Source organism: Siniperca chuatsi, linkage group LG4, assembly GCF_020085105.1.
Source record: "Siniperca chuatsi isolate FFG_IHB_CAS linkage group LG4, ASM2008510v1, whole genome shotgun sequence".
Classification (NCBI taxonomy): Eukaryota; Metazoa; Chordata; class Actinopteri; order Centrarchiformes; family Sinipercidae; genus Siniperca; species Siniperca chuatsi.
In genome coordinates this window covers 9,919,584-9,941,764 of record NC_058045.1, presented here as the reverse complement: position 1 = coordinate 9,941,764, position 22,181 = coordinate 9,919,584, and the positions used below count along the sequence as shown (strand labels likewise).

At 39.4% G+C, this 22,181-nt stretch overlaps 3 protein-coding genes across 9 annotated transcripts; 1 reads left to right on the top strand and 2 right to left on the bottom strand.

Moving 5' to 3' along the window:
• The first annotated feature begins 33 nt into the window (after positions 1 to 33).
• LOC122875394 (protein regulator of cytokinesis 1-like) lies at positions 34 to 5,589 on the top strand. 3 transcript variants are annotated; one of them, XM_044194432.1, is made up of 14 exons: positions 34 to 195; positions 633 to 765; positions 866 to 988; positions 1,083 to 1,316; positions 1,391 to 1,561; positions 1,673 to 1,822; positions 1,949 to 2,096; positions 2,196 to 2,332; positions 2,430 to 2,525; positions 2,922 to 3,068; positions 3,161 to 3,271; positions 3,376 to 3,483; positions 3,926 to 4,099; positions 5,044 to 5,589. In XM_044194432.1, the coding sequence occupies exons 1-14, from the start codon at positions 185 to 187 to the stop codon at positions 5,113 to 5,115; spliced, it is 1,815 nt and encodes a 604-aa protein (XP_044050367.1). In that variant the 5' UTR covers positions 34 to 184; the 3' UTR covers positions 5,116 to 5,589. The 3 variants fall into 3 exon arrangements, with proteins under 3 accessions (XP_044050367.1, XP_044050369.1, XP_044050370.1); XM_044194434.1 differs by having other exon boundaries at positions 3,926 to 4,032; positions 5,044 to 5,218; XM_044194435.1 differs by lacking the exon at positions 3,926 to 4,099.
• On the bottom strand, positions 5,369 to 8,877 carry LOC122875405 (ubiquitin-associated protein 1-like). Of its 3 annotated transcripts, XM_044194469.1 has the most exons (6): positions 8,615 to 8,877; positions 8,385 to 8,534; positions 6,922 to 7,572; positions 6,640 to 6,810; positions 6,055 to 6,156; positions 5,369 to 5,947 (listed from the first exon to the last, which is right to left on the bottom strand). In XM_044194469.1, the coding sequence occupies exons 2-6, from the start codon at positions 8,505 to 8,507 to the stop codon at positions 5,813 to 5,815; spliced, it is 1,182 nt and encodes a 393-aa protein (XP_044050404.1). In that variant the 5' UTR covers positions 8,508 to 8,534; positions 8,615 to 8,877; the 3' UTR covers positions 5,369 to 5,812. The 3 variants fall into 3 exon arrangements, with proteins under 3 accessions (XP_044050404.1, XP_044050403.1, XP_044050405.1); XM_044194468.1 differs by lacking the exon at positions 8,615 to 8,877 and having other exon boundaries at positions 8,385 to 8,595; XM_044194470.1 differs by lacking the exon at positions 8,615 to 8,877 and having other exon boundaries at positions 8,372 to 8,487.
• Positions 8,878 to 9,446: 569 nt separating this feature from the next.
• clpxb (caseinolytic mitochondrial matrix peptidase chaperone subunit Xb) lies at positions 9,447 to 21,099 on the bottom strand. 3 transcript variants are annotated; one of them, XM_044194429.1, is made up of 15 exons: positions 20,697 to 21,098; positions 20,066 to 20,143; positions 18,770 to 18,930; positions 18,535 to 18,649; positions 16,367 to 16,521; positions 16,067 to 16,226; positions 15,214 to 15,255; positions 13,762 to 13,938; positions 13,488 to 13,652; positions 12,511 to 12,599; positions 12,118 to 12,282; positions 11,709 to 12,008; positions 11,130 to 11,222; positions 10,935 to 11,041; positions 9,447 to 10,807 (listed from the first exon to the last, which is right to left on the bottom strand). In XM_044194429.1, exons 2-15 carry the CDS (start codon positions 20,118 to 20,120, stop codon positions 10,717 to 10,719), a joined length of 1,875 nt encoding a protein of 624 aa, XP_044050364.1. In that variant the 5' UTR covers positions 20,121 to 20,143; positions 20,697 to 21,098; the 3' UTR covers positions 9,447 to 10,716. The 3 variants fall into 3 exon arrangements, with proteins under 3 accessions (XP_044050364.1, XP_044050365.1, XP_044050366.1); XM_044194430.1 differs by having other exon boundaries at positions 20,547 to 20,705; XM_044194431.1 differs by lacking the exon at positions 15,214 to 15,255 and having other exon boundaries at positions 20,697 to 21,099.
• Between the last annotated feature and the right edge of the window lie 1,082 nt (positions 21,100 to 22,181).

The window sequence follows — 22,181 nt, the reverse complement described above, 5'->3', positions numbered from 1 at the left end:
TTAAACAGCCAATCAAGGCCCAGATGTTGTTTCGGAACAAATTTCAAACGCCGTCGAGTCGACAAACGAACTAGTTACCAGACGACCGTAGCTACACTGATGTCAATTAGTTTTTATCTTGAAAGGCCGCTTTTGCGTTAAGGAAGATCGTTTTGAATACATTTTAGCTGTCTTCGGTGGCAACATGAGAGTGAGGTTAGTAACTTCATTTTTTTTTTTTTATTAATTGGAGCCTCAATTATTTACGATAACAATGGTATATTCAGTTAGCAAACTTACTTCCTGATTAGCCTGTTGATTTTAGATAGAGCTAACTAGCTTTGCTTTTAGCAGACGCACACAGTTTGTGTCACGTTAGCACGGAGTAGCGTCCATGTATGCTGCAATGAGTAATTTTGAATGTTAATTATGTTTTCTATTAATCTCATGCTACTCATGAGCTGGTATTATTTAACGGTACAACTAATGCTACAATACACCGTCGGGAAGCTAGCTAACGTTAGCTTGCTCAGTGGCTGAGAGTAATATGGCATCTAAAGTTTGCGCTCTGCTACTACAGAGTCTGCTACCTGATTTTTAAACTACTCGCTAACGTTAATAGTGACCCACTCAAACCATTGCTTTTCCTCCAGTGAAGTCCACGCAGCAGAGTCTGTTGCCTACCTCAACAGAGCACTGGTCAGGTTGCAGGATATTTGGGAAGAAATCGGGATTCCAGAGGAGCAGCGCCTACAGAGAACCAATGATGTTCACAAGCACATAAAAGTGAGTCCCACATTAATTTAAATTGATATCTGGTAAGTCTGGTTGTTGACCTTACAGAGCTTACAAACTGACACATTTTCTGGTTCCCCTTACCCTGCAGGGTTTGCTGGACCTAATGATTGCTGAAGAAGAGGAACTCAAGAAGAGATTAGTGAAAGGCATACAGTCCTATCTTAAGGAGCTTAATAATTTGTGCAGTGAACTTCAGCTGCCCCCTTTTGAGGTACAATCTCGTTTAGAAATATGTGGTTGTTTTCTTAAAACTGTCTGGGAAAATTGCTAACATGTTTGGACTAACGTTCTGGATATCTGTGAAGGAGGAGGATGGCTGCACCATGTTGCAGATGGAGAAGAATAGCCGCACACGTCTAGAGATGATGAAGGAGCACAAGAAGCAAAGAATGGAAGAGCTCAAGGGCCTCATTAGCAAAGACCGTGAGCTGTGTGATATTATGTGCACTACCCCATTTTGCATTGACCAGGACTCCGTCCCACCACTGCAACAACTAGAGGCATATCGTGCCTACCTGGATAATCTGACCAAAGAGAAGGTGTTACCAACTTTCTAATTTTCTTTATTACTTGCTTTTTCTTATTAGGGTTGTAACCTGTCTTGCCTTTTCAGGAGTGTCGTCATGATGAATTTGTGAGCATCAAAAAGGAGATCGTCGTATGTATGAATGATTTGGAGCGGCACCCAGAAACCAGTTTTGAGATGGATGTGATGTGTGAGGATGAGGAGGGATTTTGTCTGTCAAATGACAACATTGCTGCTCTTAAACTACTCCTCAGTCAGGTGATTGTATATTTGGATCTAGATGTTTGTTAACCTGATACTATTAATTAAGTCTACAATATCAGGTATATCGTATTGTAATGGATGTATGATTTGTATGCCTTCTTCCAGTTACAAGAATGCAAGGCTGAGAATGAGCTCCGTTGTTCAGCTCTCCGCACTAAGATCCAGGAGCTGTGGGAAAGACTTCAGATTCCTCAAGAGCAGAGGGAAGCCCTCTCTGAGCATATGGTCATGTCAAAGAAGAGAAACATTGAGGCAGTAAGAAATCTACCTTGTGATCATTTACATGAATAATAAGTGATTTCAGACAGTGCAGTAGTGTGTGGTTTCACCAAACACCTCCACCTCCAACTTTTTTTAATAATGTGCATTCTGTCTGTCCAGCTCCAGGCTGAGGTGCAGCATCTAGAGGTGCTGAAAATGCAGAGCATGAAAAGTGTCATTGAGGCCATCAGAGCTGAGATTGCACTTTTCTGGGAGAGATGCTTCTACAGCCAAGAACAGCAACAAGCTTTTCAGCCCCATCATGATGGTGAATATCTGTTCATAATGACAAAGCCCTTACACTGAATATATGCAGTTGATCATCACAGGGGGAGTGTGGGTCTCAGTGCTTGTTTTCTTTCCACAGATGATTTCACTGAAGAGCTTCTCAACCTACACGAGGCTGAGGTCAGGACCCTGAAGAAGTATTACGAGGACCACAGAGAACTCTTTGAGGGAATCACAAAATGGCAGGCGAACTGGACCTTGTACTTGGAACTTGACGTAAGTACTATCCTCATGAATTTTGTGGGGAAGCATTTAAAACAAACTTCTCTTGGTGTGATTAATGAGTGTGGATGTATGTACTTGTCCATCTCAGAAAAAGGCTAATGACCCTTCAAGGTTCAACAACAGAGGTGGGAACCTTCTGAAAGAAGAGAAGCAGAGAACTGACCTGCAGAAAAGTTTGCCTAAGGTGAGGAAATGTTTAAAGTTCAGTAGATACCAACCCAGAAATGCTATTTAAGCAGTCTTCTGCTTGTAAGAGAAGCTGTTAGTGGGTATTTAAAAGAAAAAAACTTGTCATATTAGATTAATTAGCAATAAAACAAATGAGCTCAAGCAAACCGTATGTGAGGAAAGTGGAAACAGCTGAGAGGTAGTTGGTGCATTACCAGTTTTGGCAAACAGATATTAAACATTAATTATCTCCATCTATAGTTGCTGTACAATCGATTTGTTGTGCACTAGATATTGACACAGGAAGGGCATTTTAGAAATTGGATTTTAATGTAATGTAGACTGTCCACTGTCAATGCTAAATCTGACAACATGGCAACAAGGTAAAATTAGTGTTTCCTGTTTGTTCCAGCTGGAAAAGACTCTGAAGGCCCAAATTGATGTTTGGGAGCAGGAGCATGGCAAGGAATTCCTGGTCAATGGACAGAAATTTCTTGAGTATGTGCAGCAGCAGTGGGATCACCACCACACTGAAAAGGAGAAGGAGAAACTGGAAAGGGTATGTTTATTTAATTTAAAACTACACTGTCTTAAATTTCCCTGTCACAAAAGTGTTGTCAATGTGACTACATAATCTTTGTTTTAAAAAAGCAACTGAAGAAAACTAAACAGACGCAGGAGGACATGTTATATGGAACTGCAATGAGAACACCATCTAAAAGGCGGATAGCAGGGACTCCCACACCTGGAAAAGTAAGAAAGGTAAGATGGTGCTGCAGTTTTTATTAGATGTAATTATTGCATGTGCAATGATACTGAGTGAATAAAGTCAAAAGTTGACCCACCTTTTTCCTCTGTCCACTTAGCTCAATGGCACCTCGACCATCTCCACTCCTACCAGCTTCCTTAGTTCAGGCCTCGGTGGAACCATGTGCCAGTCCTCCATCCAGAAACCACCTCTGTCTGCCAGCAAGGTATGCTCACTGTCTTCCTTTTGACTCATTTCACTGACAAAATTCACATTGTGTTTTGACGGCCTGTCGGAGCTTGAAAGATAGGTTGGTAAGCTCTGTATTTGACTCTCAGTGCAGGGTGACTGTACTGTCACCTTGATGATTAAATAGTGATAGTTTGTCAGCATAAGTATATCTGCGTGTCATGCAGTGATAAGAGAACCCGATTGTAAATGATACTTAACAACCTAACTGAGGCATTGAAAAATTCTACCAAAAGCTGCTCTTGTGGTAGTTTGACGTGGCAGCTTTGCACTATAGAGGTTTTTCATTTTTTATTGTAATGTGCAAGTGTTTTCCTTTTCTTTTTTTCCCTACTCATTATGGGCCTATAATCTGAAATGAAGTAAAATGAAAAAGGTGGCAAAAAATCACATCATCATTCTAGTTGGTCTTGTTGTAGGGTCTTGGCCTGCGAACCCCTGGACATGGAAAGACTCCCCGTGCACTAGACCGAAACAAGGAAAACATCTCCCATCTTAATAGAAATACTCCAAGTGGCACACTAAGGTCTCAGGATACTCAAGATCACACCTTCACCTTTAACTCTATTGCCGGCTCCTATTCGGAATTTGCGGTAAATGTGCTTTTACGTGTTTAGTCCCTAACTCCAAAAAGTCCAATTAAGTACAGGAAAATACTACATTTCCTGGATTATATCAGTACCGTGAAGTACCACTAAGAGCAATATTCTATTTAAGTCTGTAGGGTGATGTAGTTAACCCAGTAAATTTATGGCTTGCCATGTAACCGCCATTTGGCATCACTGTTGAGCTAAAACAGTATTTCAGTTAATACCTGTTTGACCTGGACTTGTAAATCCGAGAAATTACATTTAAATGTAAATCTGAAGGAAGATTTTTCCTTTTTGAAAATTTCTTCTTTGTTGCTACTTATACTATATTTTTGTACTTTGCTGACAAAATTCCCTGATTGTGTAATTTAAGAGTTTTGAAACAAGGCGGAAGAAATGACAAAAGGTTGCTAGCATGATAACTTGATTAAAAAGACATCATTTGGTGTTGTTGGCTGTACTGTAACAATTTAGGTAATTATCAAACAGCAACTGTGCATACCTCTGCCAAGACTGCATAATGAACTGAATTTATTTTAATAATTAAATGCATTTTTAGAAACTGATAATGTGCATCAAAATTCACAGTGGTAGACAACAAATACACATACCAGATTCTTTTTATTGGAGTTAGTGCAGTAGCTCATGAGAAAATGGTGGGGAAAGTTCTAATCCTCCTGTAAATCCTTCAAAAAAAATCCTGACAAACCAAAGACTCAATGACTGAAATTAAAAGTTGAACTTTTCACCACATTTCATGACAAATAAATTTCCAAAATGAATACGTACATTACCATTTTATATTGCCATGTCACATGCTAACACCATGTGAATACACACACACACACACACACATTAACTTGTATATTCAATCATTTTACATTGTTCATACTTCAGGTGTCAAAATGTGAAAGATGCTGACAGTTAATTTGGACTTTTCTTTACAGAGGGACCTCTCGAAGGCTTCTAAATCGAATGTGAAGTCAGGACTGCTGAACTCCACTGTCAGTCAGCAGTGATGCGCCAAAGCAGCTGCTCCGGCGCAGATGTCTTCCACCTCAGCGGTAGTTTGATGTAGTTCTCGTATAGTGGACAAGAGGGAACTTTTAATGTAAACCTCTTACAAAAAATGTAAATATTTTAATCTGTGTGAACATTTCGAGTCTCCATCGATCCTGTTTCCGTAAGACTTTATTTCATGGTTACTGCTGGAGCAGTTTTCTCTGCTGTATGTATTTTCTGGTATTTGTAGCAAGGCTGTCGTGGCTTTATTTGACATTTTTCTTTTGGGGGTACAGCCTTTTAAGTGAAACATTATTAACCATATCTAGAGCACTACGTTGTTTTTGTACTGTAGCAGTTAGCCAATGCACCATGATTTTCTTCCTCCAGCTGGAATGACAGCTACATTTGCTCTTCAGAAACTAAATATTTTGAGTGCTTTTTTAAAATCAAGCTGTAAATAAATCTTTTTAAAAAAGCGTTCATCCTTACTAAGTCCTACGATAACCTGTTTATCTTGTGTAATTTTTTTAATCATACCTGAATGTTTTCTTTTTAGCCCTTATGGTTGTGTTGCAAAGCTTTTGTCAACTGAGTCCAAGGCAGTATCTGTTCCATTTTGACCACATACTGTATCTTGAGTACATTTCACATACTGTAGGTGTGAAAATAATCCTTTCTTCATGCAGACTAGAAATGGGAGGATGTTCTGTTTTAAGCCATGCGTGTCATGAGTTCTTCAAGAGCCCTCTCACGGTTATTTTCATGAACTAGCAGCACTTCTTTGATTGCACTTTGCTGGAAGCCCATCTCATTAAACTGAGTCAGAAGGCGCAGGAACTCAGCAGCCTGAAATAGAATTTAAAGTAAGTAATAATACACATAAGTTAAGACATGGCTGTGGTGTTGCTTCTTATATTCTTTTTGGTAAGTAAACAGTGACAAGCGGGAATCACCTTGCTCTCACAGTTCTGAAACATCTCCAAGGCCTCCTCCACCTGTGCTTCATCGTAACCCAGCTCACACAGATGGTCACTGGCCACCAGGTATTTTAGGATCTGTTGATAATGGGACAAATAATTTTGAGAATGACATGCTGTGTCTTGATAAAACACAAGTTAGATTTCTAGGTAAACAAAGTAATGTCTTCATACCACTTAAGTATATATTTATATGGGTTTTAAATAATTATGCTTAAATATTTAGATCACTAATAAGTTTTTAAATTGCAATTCATGTCTTAAATATAAGTGTAAGTAAGGATCCATTTTGTTTGTGTATTTCCTCTGCCAACTTGCTTGTCTTTTTAGCCAGTGATCAGGAAGGACTCCTCCCATTATTTGACCTAAGGCATTTATTAATTACAAAAATGGTTCATGCAGGTTTGACAGCTTATTGTAATGTATGAGTTTTACAATTGGATGTCAAACCTGTAGTTACTGAAGGCAACTCAAAAGTGTTTTAGTTAAGCATTAGCAGGGTTTATAAATCATTAAAGATGCATTGATTAAAAACTTCCACCAACCCAAAGTGGTACCTACCTTCTCTGGGTTGTGATAACATGTCTTCTGCAGAGCCAGAATAGCTGTGCGTAAAGGGTATCCCCTCTCTGTGATGGTTTCAAGTAGCTCCCTCTCTTCCTGGCTGAGTGCTGACAACAACTCTGCTGCTGAATCGAAGAAAACCCCAGGAGAGCCACCAGTCCTCAGGGCCTGATGACAAAGGAAGAACAAAAATAGTGGGTTATGAAAAATAAGTAAGTAGGAAAGAGATTAAAGTAGGATAAATATTGTTCTCGGAGACACTGACAGAAAAGAAATAACCTGTCTACGGTTTTTTAAAACAGGCCCTGCCGAGGAGGGTCGTTGCTGCTGCATCCTGCATGGAGAGGGACGAGCAGGTGGTGTGTTTTGGGAGTACTTTCTGCCCACAGGGCCCAGTGAACGCTGCCTCTTTTTGCTTTTATTCTGCCCTTGAGGGATAGGGCTGGCCTGCTGTGACCTGTGCTGCTCCAGTGCTCGTCTGCAGTCTTGGGGAGAAGATAAAGTGCCTCTGTGGGCTCTGAGGCTCCGGGGTGAGTCAGGCTTACAGTGGTGAGTCGAAGGACCAAGGTGCATGTCTTTGACTCTGGAGAGTGGGTCTTTGGGTGCAGCGCTCCGGGGCCGCTCTCTGCTCTTGATGGGGTGACGTGCATCTTCAGTGGAGGAGCCTTCATTATCATCAAAGTAACCATCTTCATCCTCAGAGTCAGATATGAGGAACTTGGCAGTGCGATGGTGCAGCCAGCGAGTGTCTACAGAGTTCAGGCTGTGACTGCGGGGCCGAGGGCTCGGGGTCCACGTGTCGCTGTTCCTGCGATTGGTCCTGCGACTCTCCTGAGGGCTGCTGAACATCAGCCAGTAGGGGGGGCAGGATGGGGCCTGACGGGCTGGCTGCTGCCAAGATAAAATCCATTTCTCCAGGTTGAATCCATACTGCAGTAAAACAAACAAAAAGATTTTCAGCAACAGACCTTTCACACAGCAGACACTTTGACTTGTAGGGAAAGCACATGTGTTACTAACATTAACAATGGCTCCGTTATATTCAAGTGTCCCAGTAAGCCATGACTGTGAGCCAGCATGCACCATATCAGGACCCTGAAACTGAAGCAGCCAAAAGGAATTCAGCCATTATTCATTTTATTATACACACCTGTGCTTTTCCTACTGTCACACGGCAACATAATGTCTCACATCAAAAACGCCTATGCGGATAATATCAATAATTAAACGCAAGAGTTTATCACAAAAGGAAGACAAAAGCAGTGACCTGACACACAGATTCATATAACCTGTTCAGATGCAAAATACTTTTAAACATTCCGGTAAGAATAAATTAAACATTAAACATGTCCTTAAAAATGCATCTTGATAATCCTTCATTACAATGTCAAAATAACCAACTTGGATGTTAAATATACAGTGATATACATATTTTTTCTTTCTGTGCTGTGACAAACCTGATGTAGTTGTGCATAATAGTTGCATTCCAACAGGAATTGTATTAGGATGAGTGTTTTTAAAAATACATTTGAATCAAACTTGGTCTATTTGACCAAAGTGCTGCATTTTCCCAACAATTTAACGGACAAGTAACTAAGAGAAGAAATTATAATTGGGTCTTGAACAGAAACTGCATAAGAAAGAACCTGTAAGATCTAAAAGCCACTGAGTGAAACAAGTGAATTGATCCCAGAAAGGCATTCAACTTGGAAAAAATGTGAATGTTCACTTGGATGTGTGACCTCAGTGTCTCGCAGTATCCGATGGCAGCTTGGTATAGTGATGTCCGGAGCTGTCACGAGCTGCACTTCCTCCTCCAGTGGACCCAGTAGGGTCTGAAAAGGGACATCCTCCAGAGTGTTCATTTTCACCAAAACGCACCAACAAATAACCTGCATCAGAAGAATCACATAAGAGTTCTGAGTTTTGAGTTATAGAACCAGACCTTCATTGCAATTGTATCAATACTTACTTTTGTTAGGTATTCTCTCTTAGGTCCACAGCTCTCTTAAGCATTGACAGGTGTGTGGAGTAAATGACTAACACGCAGACACCATGGAACGTGATAAACCTCTTCATCACTAAGCCTCTGACATCATCTGAGGAGTTGTTTACCAATAATACCCCAGACACCTCTTGTAATCCTTCCTGCAGAGGTACAGTACAAATTATTAAGAGTATTTAAATATATATACATTTAAATATATACCAGAGTATTACTAAAATTATTCAAAAATAGCACTAACAATGAATATATTTCTAATTATTTTATGTTTACTATTAGTACATTAACGATACAAAATATATTATAATTCTTCCTCAAATCTCTGTAATATTTTAGTTGACTGCAGTTTTTTCAATATGTATTTGAAGTCACGTTTCAGACAGTGTGACTTTCAATGTGGACTTGAAGGGGGATTAGGGAAATGCTGAGGTATTTGAAAACAAAGAACAGCATACTATTTTCCAGAGATTAGCAGATTACATAGAGGTGACAGCGTAGCAGTGTGGAACAACATCGTGATGTCTCTTGCATTCGTTAACTGTTTCATTTATTTGTTATGTGTTGAGAATGGTTATCAAAATAATTTAAAGCATATGTTCTGGTCTGCAGACAAGTTTAAAAGTAAAGAACAATTAAAATTCTGTACAGAGATATACATTTTATTTATATATTTTAAACAATCACAATAAATTTAAGATTCACAAATAGGGGAGGGGGGTATTACAGGTTCTGTAACAGACCTTTTAAAAACAGAGAAAAGCTGTTTTGCAACTTTACTAAAAGAAAAGGAAACTTAAAGCAAAGAGAGAACAGATCTAGTTTAATCTCATTTTATAGCACAAACAGCATTTTAGAGAGTACAGCAGCGTGGTTCAGTCGGAGAGCATTTAGGTAGAGGCTTGATTACAGACATGTGTATTGAAGTACCATTTTAGTAAAAGGACATAACATCACTAAAGGTGAGGGGAGTTTCTAACGCTGGGGCACGCACAAAGAAAATAAAAATACCTGTGCTGTTTTGAGGGATGTCTGACAAAGCGAGTTTAGAGTGGCATCCAGCCAACTATGAAAGAGATTATCTGTCTGATGATGGTTTCAATCTGTACAATGAATCCTGACTGTCCGGTTTAAGGATATGATTGGATTTCATGCATATTGGAGGATAGCTACTCCAAAACAAAACTTCAGAGGATATTTTATTAACACTACAAAGTTAACTGGCTAATCTTCTAATCCTGCTTTGTGAGACAGTCCTGTGATACAGAGGCCCCTAAGTAAACACATATACATTCCCTAAAGAGTGGGCTAGAAGAGGAAGCAAAACACTGAAAAATAATAAAAATAACCATTCTGGCTGTTTAAAAAGGTCACCATTATTATTCACCTGCTCTGTTTAATGTGCTTGTGCGTTACACGTCACAATGCGTTATCCTAATTAGAGGTCATGTCACACAAACTGCTTACAAATGCTACCTAAGCAGTGTAGCTCAACATTTACAGCCCAATGTCACTGTGAACACCATTATTACAATGGTGGTGAAGAAGAAAACATCAAAATATTGATGTGCTCATGGAATATTATGCCCTCATGATATAAGGCATCGTTTGACATGGTAACATCCCATCTACACTTTGTCTGTGCCCCACGTTGAAATGTACAGTATTATCCTATATTTTCCATTTGCTTCCTTTGCCATGACAGCCCATCACCACAAAAAGAGAAAACAAATTAACTAGATACAAATCCTTTCATGAATAAAATTGCATTATCTTTATATAGATAAAATGTTAACAATCCCCAGAGATTGAAATATTTTATAAAGGTACACCCTGCAAGTGCACCGCTAGAGAATTAACATCTGATGCACGGGACCAAAGGTTGTTACAAACTCAACTTGTTCATCATGAAAACACTCCTTAGTGAGAACTGGTAGCCTTCATTACCTCTAATACAACGTCCATAGCTTGTTTGTCATGGGCTATATTAAAACCCACAGTTGGTATCCAAAGGTTCATAGTAATCTAATGATTTCACAGACTGTCTTTAGTTGAAATGAGTGACATGTGGTTCAGTTGTTAGCAGCGTCTGCCTGCCGAGGCCAGTTCTCCTCCTCAATGCCCGAGTCGTATTCCTCCTCTGCAGACTCCTTGGCTGGAGCTCTGAAATTCAAATGGAAACTCCAGTTCAGGTTTCAAACCACACAACGTTGGAGACTCTGGGCTTAAGGAATATGATCTCTAACATGACACACATATAGCCCTGTCCTGTGTGCAGAGAGATACTGACCTGATGTATTTGGGTTGTGATTTTCCTTGGACAACATCTTTGTCTAGCTCAACAGCCATGATGTCAGAGTGCGGCACCTCAAACATGGGCTCTAGAAGGAGCTTTTCCTATTAAAAAAAAGAGGACATGTTTAATTATTGTGTTACATCAACATTACAAAAATGTAAGTTTGATACCCTTGGCAAAATCACATACCATGATGGATCTGAGCCCACGAGCTCCAGTTTTTCTCTCCAGAGCCAGCCTGGCTATGGCCCTCAAGGCATCTTGATTCACACTGAGTTCACACTGAAACAAAAAAACACTGCAGATTTATTTAAATTCTAGTTGTTCGGGTATAAACAAATAGACACATAATAGACAAAGTTCTTTTCCTGTAGATTTGATACAAGAAAAAGGGGCTGCATTGGTTCGACCATCTTGTTTCAGGTACCAGTGAGACAATAAACTACGATCCAGGAAGAACAGTTTGAAGGGTTCTTAGATGCCAAAACACTGCACAGTGGTTTATTATACTGTGAGACAGGATTTTACAACTCTTTATCACGGGGAGTCCACATTACACAGTAATCTACCAGGAATGAGGTGACTAGATGACGCTGCATTGCATTGTGGCAACAGCTGAGCCAAGGTTGAGTTTTTTGCCGGAGCCCCGTTGAATCTCTACTGAGCAAACCCGGTGGTCCAATTCAAATGAATGAGGGGGCTGTGCTGTTGCTTGTCTGAACACTGCCTAACATTGTACTGTAGTAGCTGCTAAAACAGAGCCCTTACTTTGTCCATGCTGAACAGAGCCTGGTATTGGGGAACCACTGCGTTACGTGGTTCAGTCAAGATTCGGACTAGTGTTTCTTCATCCAGGCTGTGCAGAGGAACGACCACAGGAAGACGGCCAACAAACTCTGGGATCATTCCAAACTCAATCAGGTCCCTGGCCTCGACGTGCTTCAGCAGCCTGTCCTTCTCCTCTATCTCTGCCACTGTGTCCGTCTCACCGCTAGTGTTGGCCAAGTCTGCGGCCGCCGCTGCACGGCGGCCTTTCCCCATGTTGGAGGGAGTTCCAAAACCCAAATACTAAAGAGTCGTGAAACAAGAGGATCAAGTTAGAGGTAGGAACGACGACAAGCAGGAATCTTGCTGATTGTCTGCTGACAGTTGGTACATATGGCGGTGTTAAATTTACCTTTTCATTCTTTCTTCTGCTAATGATTCTGTCAAGTCCGTTGAATGCACCAGATGCAACAAACAGTATGTTTGTTGTATCGACCTGCACCGTTTCTCCTCTCAGTTTCCTGGAGTTTTTCTCAGGAACATTGACGATTGTGCCCTCCAAGAGTTTAAGCAACCCCTGACAGAGAGGAAAGGGGAAAAAAGTCAATAACACAACTCTAGGTCAACCAATATAGGACAAGGGGAAAAACAGGAAACCACTTACAGTAAATAAGTGAAATCTGCTGCTGTTTTTTAAAAATCCAAACTCCAGAAAATATAATGCTGGCCGTTTCATTATGAGATGAATGTCTATAAACAAACTGCATTAAAGTTTTATTTAGTGGAACTCGGGTTGAATACTGACCTGCTGGACTCCCTCTCCTCCTACATCTCTCAGCTGATGGATTCCAGGCACACTGCCAATCTTATCAACCTCGTCCAGAAACACAATGCCTGCACATGAAATACAAGGACAGCGCCAAGGCAGTCCAAGTTTCACTTCTCGCAATTATGTGAGACAGTCCCTGTGTATACATACATGTATACAATGTTTACTTAAGATTCCAGCATAAACTATACACCATTCACTTTTAATCATGTTAAAAAGGTTTAAATCTGAAGAAAACACTATGAGAACAGTTGCAGGGCAGTGGTAAGTCACCCATGTAAAAATTACACTGATGTTAGCTTTTGTAAGTCCCAGTTTGATCCCATGTTTTTTCACTGTAGTAAAGACGTGGTTATATATTATTATATTAGGTGGTTATATTAACACAACAGGACTACAGTTTCAGAAACATAGCAGGATTTACAACTTAACATATTTAAGTTGTAAATCTCCAGTCAGCTGCTTGCTTGCTGTCAGGTATTCCTACTGTCCTATACTGTATGTTGGCCTTGTTGTCACTGTGTCATGACGTTCATACTGACTTGAATGAGTTTGTAACTGGCCTCAAACTCTGAATTTGTGCCTTGCATTTACAACTGTATTGTTTGTGATCTGTCAGCTCTATATTTTTAATACTTCCTACAAAACCAACTGTATACCAATTCCGGTTTTAATCAGCAGTACTGTGTGTGCAGATTTCAGAATGTCCATATAAAATGTAAAAAATAGCTGAAAAAAATTAGTACTCCATTCTTCTATGAGATGTGATTTGTCCATCTTTGATTGAATGTGAATGTAAAAAATATGTTACGGTAAAGGAGAGAACAGAATGGATGGTTTGTGTAATATACTGTTGTTGTAATTTGTTTTGATTCTTGGGTTAAACAAAAAACATATGGTATGATTTTCACATAGGAAACTACACTGCTGTTAAATGTAGTCCCTCTGCCCACCTTGCTGTGCTTTCTCCACTGAGTAGTTGGCATCTTGCAGCAGTTTGGCAATAACTGACTCGATGTCTTCTCCCACGTATCCAGCTTGAGTTAGTGTGGTGCAATCGCAAATTGCAAAGGGAACGTCCAGACAACGTGCCAGTGTCTGCGCCAACAATGTTTTTCCTGTGAAAAATTAGAGGAATCATGATAAAATTTCTTTTGGCAAGACAGATCCATATTTACAAATAAACTGCAATATTACATTTTAGGACAATGTTGACACAACACTAACCTGAGCCGGTTGGTCCTAGAAGTATGATGTTGCTCTTCTCCAGTTTAATGTCAGTGTGTGTGGAGTCCAGGACCTCCCCACCCCTCCTCTCCTGAGGTGCCTGCTGACTCGCCTGTTGCTGCATGGACGCTCCCAGAGCATTTCCATGAGGACTGATCCCTGCAATCTGCAGCAGTTCTGCAACAACAAGCAAAGCCACAGGGTGAGCTTTGTGACTGAAAAATAAGAACGGCTCTAGGAACTGTATTTCACAAATCACTATAAAGACACAACAGAACACTTTGTATTTGAACTGCTGTACAATTTAAAACAGGCCATGCACTGATGGTGTATATGTCAAATTGTGTAGTTAGGGTTGGGCGATATGACAGTATATAGTGTGCAACGACAGAAATGTGTCCACCGGTAGAGATTTGGCAATACTGTTTCCACTGCTATCCCCTAGTGTCTCTGCTATATATTCGGGGCAGGCTCATGGTCCATGGGCGGGCTGTGTAGCAAATCAGTGCTGGATTATCGCATGACATTGCAAATCCAGCTGCATCACAAGGTAACGTGATTTGGGCAGGAGGACTGCTTACGACGTTCTCTCGTGACGTGAGAGCGACAGTTGGTGGCGGTAAAGCACCTCTAAGCTGGTTTGACAACCACCACAGAAGAAGAGAGTGACAAGAAAACATGGAGGAGGAGTGAAATTGTAAATATAGAGCAGGAGGAGTTGTTTGTTTATATGGAAGTTCCAAATACATAAAGAAAATAAAATGTGATGAAGTATGGTACAGTATGGTTATTTAAAACCCATTTCTTAATTGAATTTACAGAACTATTACTGTAGCGTGATATATACCGTTACCATGATATAAAATTACATATACTGTGAGAAAAGATTTTGGCCATATCGCCCACCCCTGTGCACAGAACGAGTTTCCATGTACAGACTAAAAATATGCATGCCCTAGTCTGCTCCATGTTGAGTTACTAAGTGAGGAGAGTTGGACTGAAAATAGCAAAAGTACAGATGTGAATGTAGCTCACTGGGCTACCTTATCTTATTGTCTGGTCAGTCAAAGATTAACAAACATAATTTTGTTGCTGTAGTTTCTGTCGCTTATTTGTACACACAATAAATTGGTGAATAAACACACAATAATCAGTCAACAATCAGTGTTTGTATTTCCTCCAATAATATATACTGTATCATCTGGTGTCAATGAAATGCCTAGGAGGGCTTCATAATTTTCATTTTATAATCTAATTCTTTAGGTTGAGCATGACTATAAATACGTAACTTGAAATATCTAGCTGGAAAAGAAAGAACAAAGCTCTAACTAAGCTACAGAGGTCTGTACATTTTGGCATTTGTGCAACTCACGAAAATAAAGACTGTTTGAGTGTTGTGACTTTTAAAGTGGCCACTGATAAAGATAACACTAAGGAGAACCAATCACTTACTTGTGAATCTGTACTCATCCTCTCGTCTTCTCATCTCTAGCTCTACAGGGAGAGGATGAAAGTACTCAAATCAATATTATCATTAATCCTTACCATTATGACATTATCAATACAGTCCTGCAAAAACGTTTATACAGTTGTGTGTGACAATTATTGAACAAATGCCAAATAATACAGATTATGATTCAAGACAAGTTATAATTATATAATAATAATAATAATAATAATAATAATCTCTTATCAGTTATTTGTGTTGATTTTCTAAGAGTGAATGGCTCTTGATTATGCAACATCTTAATGTGTAAAATATAAAAGATATTGTGCCATAAATTGTATTGCTTCAGTGTGACAAATTTGAACAATTTCAAGTGTATTTGTTTCAGCTCTTGCATGTCAACAAATCAGTTGTAATCTTGCATGATTGCATCACCTATCACTTTATCAAGAGCTTAATTAAAACAGCCTTCTTTTTAGATATCTTCCATTTTTAAGTTTAGTTTTGAAATAGTGTTTTAAAAATAGTGTTTGATTAATCCCAGAATCATATTTAAAACCTATACTGTGGAATATAATTCTTCAATTTTAAATTACAGGCCCTGTTGCACCTCCCCCTCACTCACTCCCCATATTTCCTGTCTTATGCACTACAGTATTTCCAAATCAGAGTGTAATGATGGTCTGGTTAATGCAAGAAAACAAATCAATACATGTACATTATGTACATAATAAATGTTTTAAATGAATCTAAAAGATACCAAAGACATTAGAAATAGTGTTTTCTAATGCAAAATTGGAGAGGAGTTACACCAACAAGCAGAATTAAGCAATATCTATAGACAACAGTAATACTGACCACGAGGTGTTAGAGAGGGCTGTTTTTCCACCTCCACCTGCTGTCGACTCCCAGCAGGGATGTTGTTGTAGATGCGCTTGTAGTGATTGTACACTGCGACAGCTAACACCTTTTTTGCATAGGACTGGCCAACAACAAACTTGTCGAGGTAAGCATATATCTGAAAAGAAAAAGTAATTTATACTTCATAACTGTATAAAAGTATAATAGACTGACTATTACAACAGGATGTGTAACACTTTAATGAAAGTAATTTAAAAGCATATGTTGACAACTCTGGTTCTTGCTTCCATTTCTCACCTTCTTAGGGGGAGGAGGAGGTTTCTGTGCAAATGCCAGTTTCACTGCCTCCGCAGCAGATTCTGGCTCTTTGTTAATCCCCTTCTTAGAGTCCGTTTCAGAAAGGACCACGAAAAAGTGATGGCATTTCTCACATTTGACAAATCGTGTTGATGCTACGAAAGAACAACACACAACACATTTAATACTGAAACACTTCACAACCTGTTTGAAAGAAACTTTTGAGACAATCACAGTTCAACAATTTTCCAAGACTGCAGATCATTAAAGGTGGGGTATGCGATTCTAATCCAATACACATCATTTTGCCAAATTCAGCGAATTCAGCTTACTTTCTAGTTTGCCAAGATATGCTGTAGTTGTGATGTTAGCTATGGTAGCAGGAGAGTTGTGAGTATCGCTGTCTGGAGCTGGTGTGCTGGCTCTGGGAAATGTCTCGTCCTCTCTGGCTGTTCACTGCAGCAACTGTAGCGACAGTTTGCTAAACTACAACATAGCTAAGCTAACCCACAACCTAACTAACGTTAGTTATATTACTTGCTGTGTCGTTGTTCACTCTATATCATGATATTTGTCATGGTATTGCATTTCTCCAGAATCGCATACCCCACCTTTAAGCTGACTCAACACTCAAACCAAAAATATTAGTGTGAAAGGGTTTCTCATAGTGCTGAAATCCAGAAATGGCCAAAAATTGTCTGCTGTAGGTTTCGGTTGGTCCTGACCTACAGGGAAACTTGCTGATAAATGGAAAATAACTTTGACACAATGCATTATAGTTCATTTAGCTAATAATGTTCAGCTTAGTCTGTCAGTTTTCTGTATTATTCAGTTGACAGTATTCTGTGTAAAAATTAACTTTTTACATTAAAGTATTAAACCAACTTCCACCTCGTCTCTGTGGGCTAGCATTTGTATGGTACACCAAAAACTTAAACTCTTAACTTGGAAAGTTTATTCCAGAAAATGTAAAAGTGATCATATGCAAACCCCCCCCCCAAAATTTTTTTTATAAAAAACATAAATAGATACAGGTGCAGAAAGTAATAAAGAAGTCAAAGGTTGTTTGGAGTGATGTCTCATCACACTGTCATATTAAAAATGTGCGAGTAAACAGAGTAAAAATGAAAAAGGTGGAGAGTGATTTTAATTTCAATGAGGGTGGACATGTGACTTTTTCCAGGAAGTTACTCATGGTGAGTGGTGGAGCAGTCACATGGACAGTGGTAGACGCACTCCTGGCTCAAACTTTACAATTTACAGTTTCAGAAAGTTACAAAAACAAACCAGTGCAAAAATCCCTCATCTGATTGTTTGAGAGTAGGTTTCGTACGCCATCTAGCAATCCAAACAACACTTCTTAGTTGGAGCAAGCAGCAGCTTATAAACTCGCGCAGTTGATGTTGCAACACAGAGCAGAAAATGCTCATTGGACAACAATGAAACCAACATCTCAGTGTTTACTTGCAGATCTCTTTTGACAAACTGTGCCAGGAAATCACATATGGTGGTTGTTTGTGGAGTACTATTTATGTGCTGTGTGTTTAAAGTACTATGTTTATACTTTTTTCAGTCCACCACGACAGTTTGTACCACAGGAAAATGTGAAAGTTGGTTTAATGCTTTAATTAAAAAAAATAATAATAATACACACACACACACACACACAATCATGGATTAAAATGATAATTTGTCCATCTGCTGGGGCACTATGCTGTACTTTCCCTCTGTTTCTTTTTTTGACTCAGCCAATGCCTTGTTTTTCCCCTTCCTCCTCATCCTTTCAACAATGTCAACCATATGTCTTCTAATATTGTCAGTTATTCACTGTATGACAGCGTTTACATATTCTGGAGACAGAACCTCTCTTGTAACCAGTCTTCTTCATTTTTTTTTTTTTTTTTTTTAGTGCTTGGCAAACAACTGACCATTACCACCACCATCTGAGCTCACATACTTAGGACTTTTACCTATGTCAGCTTCAGAAGGGTGCTGTGTAAAAACACAACAAAACATCAGACAGATGTGTTCCACCAATTACCTCCATGTCGTATTCCTTTACACATACTCCTCTTGATTTAAAGTTTCTACATGTCCTTTGCACCCAAAATGCACATCAGATCGTTTGTCTTAGTAAATGGTTGTTGAAAATGAATATGTTTACTCACATACAAAGGTCTCTACATGTGTGCAGGGATCTCCACATTTAGGGCAGCGTAGCTGGCTTCCCCCCTTGCCTGATCCTCCAGAGCCAGACTGTCTCTTCGCCTCACTGATGCTTTTCTGTGTAAACATGATGCAAATATTAAAATTACATTAATACAATCTCTTCCATGTACAAAGTGGTGTTTAACACTACCATGGAAGAGAGCTACAAATCAGATGTATCCTCCAAGAGATTACCTTTCCACCATCACTTCCACTGTCCTTTGTTGTCCCATCTTTAGAGGCATAGCAGACAGCAGTCTCTGAAAACGACCTCACCCGTACCCAGGGAGGTAAATGAGTTTCCCGAGACCCCTGACGTCTCAGAGAAAAAAACTGGATCCGGGAGCAGGACAATCCTGTAACAACAGCAACATCCATTTTTATTCCTAACGACATTGTGATTTGTGAACACACATTTCAAATTAATGACAATGCGCATGTTATTTTAAATTATCTTTACCTATACAACACATATTTCCCTGAATAATAAATACGCAACAAGCAAAGAGCAAAATAATACAAATTTCATAACTGCTCCTCTTTGTCATGTAACTAAGCTGAACCGAGTAGTTGATTAATCCATTAGTCAAATCAACAGAAAATTTATCTGCAAGTATTTTAATAATCGATTAATCATTCCAATCATTTTTAAAGCAAAAATACAAAACATTTTCTGGTTTGAGCTTCTCCAATGTGATAATTTGCTTATTCCCTTTGTCATATACGATAGTAAATGGGATATGTTTGGGCTTTGGACTACTTGTCTGACAAAAACAAGACATCTGAATTTGTCACCTTGAGATAAGAAAAACTGTGATGGCCATTTTTCACAATTTTATTACACTTAAAAGACTAATCTATTAACCTGTTAATTGAGAAAATACTGCAAATTAATTCATAATGAAAATAATTGTTAGTTGCAGGCATATATATATATATATATATATATATATATATATTGGGGGCAGTGACCTTAATTAGTTCACACATCAGATGAGTAAAAAAAAAAAGCAGCACAACGACCTTTGGCTATCAGCTGAACACACTGCATATTATTAAGAGCAACAGTTCATAGTCAAGGGCATAACGTTCATAGTATCTAGATGTGCTGTAGCTATTGCACATTGTATTTGTTTTGTGTTTTTTTCATTATACAAGTGTGAAGGTCTCTGACAGGCTGGTTGACGTATCAAGTTAGCTTGGCTATAGCTACATAACACAATGTGTTTTTCTTTATGTATTATTACTCTTAAAGCTAAGTCACAGCTGTGCAACTCTATAAAAGGCTGGGTGATGTAACAACGTTAGCTTAGCTACAGCTACTAAACGTTTTAAGTGACTTTTCCACCTGCTGTTGACATTACATGTCTGTCATAACAAACAGCGATCTGGGTTAGCTGGAGACCTAGCGTTACTTCACAGGCTGTAGCAAATAGCAAAATGTCATGCAGCTTTAGCCAGCTGCCAGGGTGTGTACTTTCCCTTTGTTACCTCTGTGGGCAGTGTTTATGAACAACCTGGCAGCCGAGGTGCATGGACAGGACATAACTCTTCTTTTGGCTCAAGACCCTGAAAATAAACATAAAGTTAACATGGTGCACTGTGGGGAGAGGGTTGGCTAAATTAGCCGACAGCTAACAGACAGCAGTGGGAAACGGTTAGCGTAACACATTTCATAACTTCGTCACTGTTAGCATTAGCAAAGCAGGCCATTTACTGGTTCAATTCAATCTTTTTTAAACCACCTGAAATGTACTGATTGATTGGGCTATCACGACTAAGTACCTCCTGCTATCGAATGCTAATAATAAATGGCTAAATAAACAATGTAGCTAGCCAGGTTAAATAAATAGAAAACTGTTAGCTACTTAAGCTAGGCCCAAGCCAGAGCTACATAGCGTTTCTGCCAGTGGACATGACAAACAACCCTGGCTGGACAGAAGGCCAAATGTTGCACAGTGAGTGGCTTTACCTTGCGGTGTGGACACAAATAGGTTGCTAGCAGTCAGGCCCGTAAGATAACATGATTAGCCAAATACCTAGCTAAGCTTACTTCTTACATTATAACATCACCAGAAAAAGTGGGAAGGCAACATGTAACAAGCTTGCTAGTTTTACTCACAGGGCACAGTGAAACCAGTCGCGTCTTGACAGCCCCTCCGGAAAAACAAATTTGCTAAGTCACTGCAGCTTTACCTCTCTTGTTTAAGTTTGACAAATCAGTGTGTCATACTAATATCACAGTGTCTATTGCTTAAAGTGGGAAGCGTTGACTCCTTTAGGCCGCTATTTCCCAGGTGGGACACGACCCAAAGTGATGTAACGCTTGCTGTTACGAACTAGGTCAGTTACTCGGCTGGCTGGCTGGCTGGCTAGCTAGCTAGCTAGCCTTCGCTCCGGGTACAGGAGCTAGCAGAAGTAATTTAAACAGTGTAAACTGTGTAAGTAATATGGAGGCTTCCCTTATGTCTATGCCGTTCACAACCATCCAGATCTTTTGAGATCGACTAACTGATTCACAAGAGGCGTTAACAGGGATGACTGCTGGTGCGTTCACATGGTCCTCGTAATGTGAACAATTGACAAGAGTATGGGGAAATTGTGTTGCGTTTGGGTGATCCTCGTAAATATGTGAGGGACCAAAGATTCAGGACCAAAGATTCAGGACCATTGAACTTTGATGTCGCAAAAATTAACAATACTGATTCAAGAGGCATATTTATTGCCCGAGCTGCTCATGGAATCAAATGGTGGTCTGTAATTAACTTAAAGTAAAATCCCAGTAGACATGAGTAAGCTGATCTAGTAGTTACCCAACCAACTATAATGTTGAGCAGGCGTAATGCCAGACATTAGGGCAGCCAAGCATACTTGGCTACATCATATATAAACAATTCACGGATATATCAAATAAATAACCATATATATGTATATTTAACTATAATGAAGTCTCAGAAACCTGTCGATCTTAATTTAACAACAATGGTAATAATAATATACGCATAACGCTTTGGTGTTGACCAAACCTTGTCTTGTCCTTGTAGTTTAAGGCAGTTAAACTGCAACTTGCAGATAATCACAAATCAGAGAGGAAAAAACAGTTCTAACAGGATTATGTATGTATAAAACAGTATTATCTAGAAAGTTAACATGGCCTTGAAGTTAATTAATGGCATTCAAAACAGCCTTTTCCTTTCACAGTTGTGCATAATAATTGAAATAAAGCAAAACATGTAGCCTAGTTTTCTTTAGAGCCCCAGATATGTGCTGTGTTGTTTCTCTGTGAGCCCGGCTGGTTTTCTCTTTAAATCGACCACCTTTCACCTTTGAACCAAGCATCCTAAACCTCTAGTTACATGAAAAGATAATCGAGCCAGCCAGTCACAGTGAGGCCTCATGGTCAGGTTGCTCTTCTGAGTTGCTCAGCAGTGGGTGTTTCTGTTTGTCTGCTCTGTGCCCAAACAGCAGGACCGCAGAAACTCATCCATGATGATGTGTAGCCTTCAGCTGAAGCACTTGCTCCTTCTTCTATGTGTTTCCTTACATCAGTGAATCTATAATATCACACAATACTTGGGATACGTGGAAAAATATCATCTGTATATAT